At 42.1% G+C, this 6,779-nt stretch overlaps 1 protein-coding gene across 1 annotated transcript; it reads left to right on the top strand.

The window, feature by feature from the left end:
* Positions 1 to 219: 219 nt before the first annotated feature.
* On the top strand, positions 220 to 1,008 carry adirf (adipogenesis regulatory factor). The gene is made up of 2 exons (XM_081711713.1): positions 220 to 298; positions 905 to 1,008. Exons 1-2 carry the CDS (start codon positions 220 to 222, stop codon positions 1,006 to 1,008), a joined length of 183 nt encoding a protein of 60 aa, XP_081567839.1.
* The last annotated feature ends 5,771 nt before the right edge of the window (positions 1,009 to 6,779 follow it).

The following is a 6,779-nucleotide window of genomic DNA, read 5'->3' as shown; positions in this document are numbered from 1 at the left end:
AACATCATGGCTCTCAATAGACCTGCTGAGACAGGCAGACTGTTCAGATCCCTGTCTAGTACGGATGCTGCATCACCATAAGACGCCTCTAATTGACAGTCCAGCGTGTGTAATCAGGGAGGAACGTGGGTGTCCGGCCGCGGTCTCCCCGCCGTGCAATCCACTGATTCCTGCTCATACACACCCTGCTCCCTGCTCATGGCTCATGGCTCCCTGCTCATGGCGTCCTTGAAGAAGTCTCTGGAAGGGCTGAATAGCATGTGGCAGACGACTACCAAACTCACCGGTGATTCCACAGGTACCAGGTCTTCTGGCAGACGAGGGGAGGGAGATTAAGAGCAGATCAGGAAAGAATGTAGCAAACACAGAACATCTGTTTAATTTATTATTGTGTAACAACTTCTGAACTGCATATATATATATATATATATATATATATATATATATATATATATATATATATATATATATATATATATATATACATATATATATATATACCTAATAGTGCAACTATGATCTCAAAAAAACTTACTTTTCATATTACATTATCACAACCAAACAAACCTCAGGTCAGGTCGGAAGTGGGTTGCTAAGAGACCAACAGCAGTGATGTGCGTATTGATAGATAAACACAGTGCATTTGAGCAGGTGGCTAAGACTCCTGAAGCAACCACTACCGCGGGTAAGAGAGAGACAGCCAGCGTCTCCAAACCTCAGCAGTCTAGTAATGTACAAGAGCAATGCTGTTATGTGCAATCTTATTCATATTCGATATTTTTATCCTCCATGTCTGTGAACATGCTATTTCTAGATCTTGAAACATGTTCTGATGTGTGGGTGCCCACACAAGCATGTGTCTGTTGCATATGCATGTGTACATGTGTGTTTTTGGCTTCCACAGTTGCCGAGGAGATGTCCAGACAAGTCCAGTCTGCTATAGGCACTGCAGCAAACAAAGCCACAGATGCCATAAAGGTCTTTGAACAGAAACTGGGTTCCAAGTAGCCGGTTCTGAATTAGTAGCTACAGTCAACCTTACATCCATTGCACTCAGAATGTAGGGAAATGCTTGTGCAATCATACACTCCAAAACCACACACTCCAAAACTACACACTCCCGGTAAGAGGGAAGATCATTAACTATGTGATGAATTTCATGTTCAGCTACAGCCTCCTTTCTGGATTCCCACATGCGGATGTGTTAGCCCACATTTAGTCGTCATGGTGAAAGAATAAAATATGCAATATGCAACTGCAATATGCAATTTGCATCTTTAATCAGCTCATTAAGTTTTCAGAAGTGAATACTATGATCGATTCACTGGACATTCAGAGTATATTTGCTCACACTGAGTGCACAGAATAGTTTTAAAAATTATCATGAGTAAATGTGAGTTGTGTATATTAATTTGGATAATATTAACAACATCTTTCACAGTTGGGAGGGGGTCCGGCGATGTGAACAAATCTTCTGGTGCAGCGCTTCTTAACTTCAGTGTCTGTATGTTTTTATCCACCCTGTCTGCTTAGTCACCCACTCCTAAAGCCACACACCTGCTCCATTTTCGCGCGTTTTTGTCTTTGTGCGATGAATGGATGAGTGCTGTGAAGAGAAGTGACGATGTGTTGCTATGGCAACATAACTCAGACACAGCTAAGAGCTTTCATTCAGAACACCTCAGGAAAAATTCCACTCTGATAATTTAGTACTCTATTTCATATCAACCTTTCACAGTTTCTACTGATTCGATGGTGAGGTGTTTAATAATCAGTTTTGTCAAACAGCTGTCCCAGTCAAAAATGCAAAAATAGGCATTGAATGTATGCAGGATGCTTTTTCCAGCCTGCAACACTGTAACATTGTTTTTAAGCTAAAATATAGAGGTCCATTTCTGTCTGATTTATTTACTGATTTATAGCTTTTCATTACCTTTAATGACCTGGCATAATAAGATCACCTGACCTGTCATAATATTCCATTTATCACCAGACCGTGATCACATTACAGGCATTTGCCGACAGTTTACAGCAAAGGGTATAATTATATCTGGGCTTCCTGAACTGACTGAATGATCATTCACATAAATGCTCACAACAGATAAAAGATGTCTGGGAAGAATGCTAGTACTGTCAGTCACCACGCCTACACCTTGCCTGCATATTAATCATACTGTTACACCCCTGGGCTGCTGCAGTGCACTCCTGTTTGCTGTGATCCTGTTTTGGATTTGAGTCTCACTGCCTCCCTTGTTACTGGCTCCGCCCTTTCCTTAAGTGATTGCTGTGGCCTATATAAGGACCCTGCTGGAAGGAGATGGAGGGTCATCCAAGGTCAACCTAGCCTCAGCCTAGTGTAGCGTGGTTTGCCTTAGCGTACATTTCCTTTGGTTATTTGGTGTCTATAGTTAGTAAGCTCATGTACTGTGTATATCTGGATCTGGATCTGGGTCTCACACGTGTTGTACTTCTGTGTTCTGTTACTTGTTTCCTCACTGATTACTCCATATAAACCTGGTTTCCCTTTGTCTGTTTTTTCAAAAGTATTGCTTGTCTTGTGCCTGCACACTGAGCCTTCCAGCAAAGTTCGCTGATTGTGTTTCTAACCGGGTTTATTTTTGGAATAGCATTTTGCCACCTTTGCTCATTTTCTCACCTCCTTCACTCGTGAGCTTAACCCGCTCACACGCTCTCTGTCTTCTGGAGTAGAGATTTGGTTCTGTTCATTCTCTATACGCCTCGCATGTGGTTCCCTTCCCACTAGTGTTTCGTTATACCTTGCATGCTGATTATTCACATGAATGTTAACAACCAGTGGACCATTTGAACTTGGGGGCCAGGTTGGGACCAGCTGCTCCATTAGATATAGTGGAATTTTCTTATCAAGGTCCAGGTATTTTTAAATACCTTTATGAAACAATGAATGAAGTTATATTTATATAGTGCCTTTCGAGGTCACTTTACCGTTAACACACACACAGCTTTTACATCCAGACACAAACTGGTGGGAAGTGGCAGCCGATTGCACACAGCGTACTTTCAGCTGGAAACCTCAGGCCCCTGGGAGACACACCCATACACAGTATAACCTCAATCAGAAACCGCAACCCCCTGGGAGACACACCCATACACAGTATAATCTCAATCAGAAACCGCAACCCCCTGGGAGACACACCCATACACAGTATAATCTCAATCAGAAACCGCAACCCCCTGGGAGACACACCCATACACAGTATAATCTCAATCAGAAACCGCAACCCCCTGGGAGACACACCCATACACAGTATAATCTCAATCAGAAACCGCAACCCCCTGGGAGACACACCCATACACAGTATAATCTCAATCAGAAACCGCAACCCCCTGGGAGACACACCCATACACAGTATAATCTCAATCAGAAACCGCAACCCCGTGGGAGACACACCCATACACAGTATAATCTCAATCAGAAACCGCAACCCCCTGGGAGACACACCCATACACAGTATAATCTCAATCAGAAACCGCAACCCCCTGGGAGACACACCCATACACAGTATAATCTCAATCAGAAACCGCAACCCCCTGGGAGACACACCCATACACAGTATAATCTCAATCAGAAACCGCAACCCCCTGGGAGACACACCCATACACAGTATAATCTCAATCAGAAACCGCAACCCCCTGGGAGACACACCCATACACAGTATAATCTCAATCAGAAACCGCAACCCCCTGGGAGACACACCCATACACAGTATAATCTCAATCAGAAACCGCAACCCCCTGGGAGACACACCCATACACAGTATAATCTCAATCAGAAACCGCAACCCCGTGGGAGACACACCCATACACAGTATAATCTCAATCAGAAACCGCAACCCCCTGGGAGACACACCCATACACAGTATAATCTCAATCAGAAACCGCAACCCCCTGGGAGACTGAATCAGGTGCAGGGAGGGGAGAGATGACAACACCCAGGACAGAACACCATCCACCACTGGGAATGTAGTCATACAATTATTCTCACACACATTCACACTAGGACAACTATATTAGGCTAGTCATCACTAGGCATTTACACACACACACACACACACACACACACACACACACACACACACACACACACACACACACACACAGGACAATTTATTAGGATAGCCAATTAACCTAACCTAATGTTTTTTTAACTTTATATTGTTTCATTCCTCTTATCTTTCGTAAATGTGTAGCAGAGACTTCATCATGTTTTAACACCAACAAAACAGACAATCAATAAAGAAAAATATAAACACACAGGCTTTTCGTTAAGAAATGGAAGATAGCTATGCTAATAGTTTGTGGTTCCTCCTATGTTAGGATAGACTAGGACACACTTGGTTAAAAAAAAAAATGACTAAAAACAGTTACGAAAGTATACTCACTGCTATGATATAGCCCTCCATGTATTTTCTTTAAAGCTGCACTATGTAAGTTTGGGGAATTGGCGACCTCTCTGGTGGAAATATGTAATTTTATAAAACGTGTGGAACATCATTTTGCAATGTGCCTTCTAACTGAGATTTATCTGATGATTGTGAGTGAGTTCCTGTTGGAGTATTCAAAGAGAACTCATCAGAACTTGGTGATGGAAATGTTCTCTGGGGACGTAAGTGAATTATGTATGGTTGTAATCATATGCTTCTCAGTATAATCTTGAGTCCTTTCAAATGCAGATATGTATGAGAATAAGATTCATATTCAACAAGTGCAGTGTTATATTGATAGAGTGTTTCCCATACATTGGCAGCCTGACACAATATCAATATGATATCAACACCACATGTTGATGTTCTTTGTCTTTTTTTCCTATTTAAGATGAGTAAAATCTGCGTTGCTGTGTGCACCACATTGATTCCCTCAGTCCAACTACACTCTCACTCTCTCTCACAAAGCCAACAGGCCCATATGTGAATAGCCCTTTCTCTCTCTACACACTGTGTATAAAAACATGACCAAGGCGTGGGAGGAAGCACGGGAGCTGGTGCAGGGAAGGTGATAGTGGAGACAATCCGGAGCTCACGAACATCATGCACAAGAACATCCTTGCACAAAATGTATCCATAAGAACAATCATACATTTACACATTAACTCTGATATGTTAGTCTATCAACATTCATACATTCAACTTAACTCTGTTGTTAGTCAATCTATGTTCTTACAATGCTGTCTATCGCAGAGACCCAAGTCTTCAAATAAATTATTAACAAGCATGCAAGGAATCTAGCTAACTAGCTGACTGGGATAATTAAGCTAACGTTAGTATACAGCTGGACTGCAGAGGTTAGCATGCTGTTCATAGCTGCTAGTCAATATTGACTGATCGTGCAATTATTAATTATTTAATTAATAATTAATTATTTAACTCTAATGCTGAATGTTTGCTCTCTCATATAAAGTATATTATTAATATTGTAAATTATAGTATATTACTCTAGTAATGGTAATAAGGATAACATTAAATTCCACAACAATAATAATCTGGCTGGCTGTTTTCAGTTGCTAGCTTGCAAACCACCAACATAATTTACCTGTTCGGCAATTATTAACCAAAAGCCACCTCAGCATCCCTCCTGAATCCCCTTCAGGTCAGGGAGCTGTCACCAACTCTGAAAAGCCAAGCCAACGTGTATTCTCATTTTAGGAGGACTGGGTTTGGCGTTCTAATGTCTCCATATACAGTTGTAGTCACCCACATCTGTCTTTCATTCTCTAACTTTCCAGTGAGGATATCAGAGGAGGGAATGGGATGCACTGAATGGGGATGTGGGAATTCATGACAAAATTGCATGTGTGTGTGTGTGTATGTGTGTGTGTGTGTGTGTGTGTGTGTGTGTGTTGAGGGGGCAGGGTCCACATGGGGTGTGAAGCCCCATGTATTACATGTATTACACACATCCTGACAAGGGGCTGCCTGCAATTTTACAACCACTTGGTCTCATGCCTCAAATGTCAGAAAACAAATTTAAAACACCAGATGTCCCATGTACCAACACCCCACCAAAAACCAACATCTTTTATCTGTGATTAGTGTTGATGCAAAAGACCATTCAATCAGGAATTGTGATCAATGTGTAATTATTGCCATATGTGCATCACACAGTCAGACAGGTTCAGATATAGTTATTCCCTTTTATGTAAACAGGCTGCAAATTTCTGCAATGTGAGCACTTCAAACACACGGAAGGTCCAGTGAGAAATAAAATATTATGTCAGGTCAGGAAAGGTCACAAAAAGCTGTAAATCTTGACAGTTCACTGACATTTGATAGTTCACTGACATTTGAGGGAAAAGGGCCTCTATATTATATATGGCCGAGTAAACACCTTGAACTCTGTCACATTCATCACACCTGAACAGCTATTTTATCAGGCTGCAGTATCCTGCTGGTCCAGTTCTGATGCTCATGGGTCTATTGTAGGCACTGTCAGCAGTGGGCCGGGGTCAGCATGGTGTACAGGGGTCAGCATGGTGTGCAGCGGTCAGCTTGGGTACTCTGACTCAAATGTGGCTACACAGCCCCATACACAGGAAGCTGTGATACAATGTGTGTTCTGACACCTTTATATCGTTGCCAGCATTAACAACATTTCAGGAATTTGTGGTATTGTATCTCTTCTGTGGTCCAGACAGACTAACCTTAACACCCACACCTCCCCACCCCCCACCCTATAACCCTGGTTGTTCTTTCATTTTTGGCAGGTATGCTGTTCCTACAGTATACTGGGAACATTCCACAAGA

The sequence above is a fragment of the Electrophorus electricus genome, chromosome 4 (genome assembly GCF_041902795.1).
Source record: "Electrophorus electricus isolate QZ-2024a chromosome 4, ASM4190279v1, whole genome shotgun sequence".
Taxonomy (NCBI): Eukaryota; Metazoa; Chordata; class Actinopteri; order Gymnotiformes; family Gymnotidae; genus Electrophorus; species Electrophorus electricus.
This window is presented reverse-complemented; position numbering and strand designations above follow the sequence as displayed.

Bases quoted from the DNA above. Each gene is read 5' to 3' on its own strand.
- adirf (XM_081711713.1), top strand. From the start codon at position 220: ATGGCGTCCTTGAAGAAGTCTCTGGAAGGGCTGAATAGCATGTGGCAG. The intron at 299-904 runs GTACCAGGTCTT...TGGCTTCCACAG, and splicing joins ACTCACCGGTGATTCCACAG to TTGCCGAGGAGATGTCCAGA.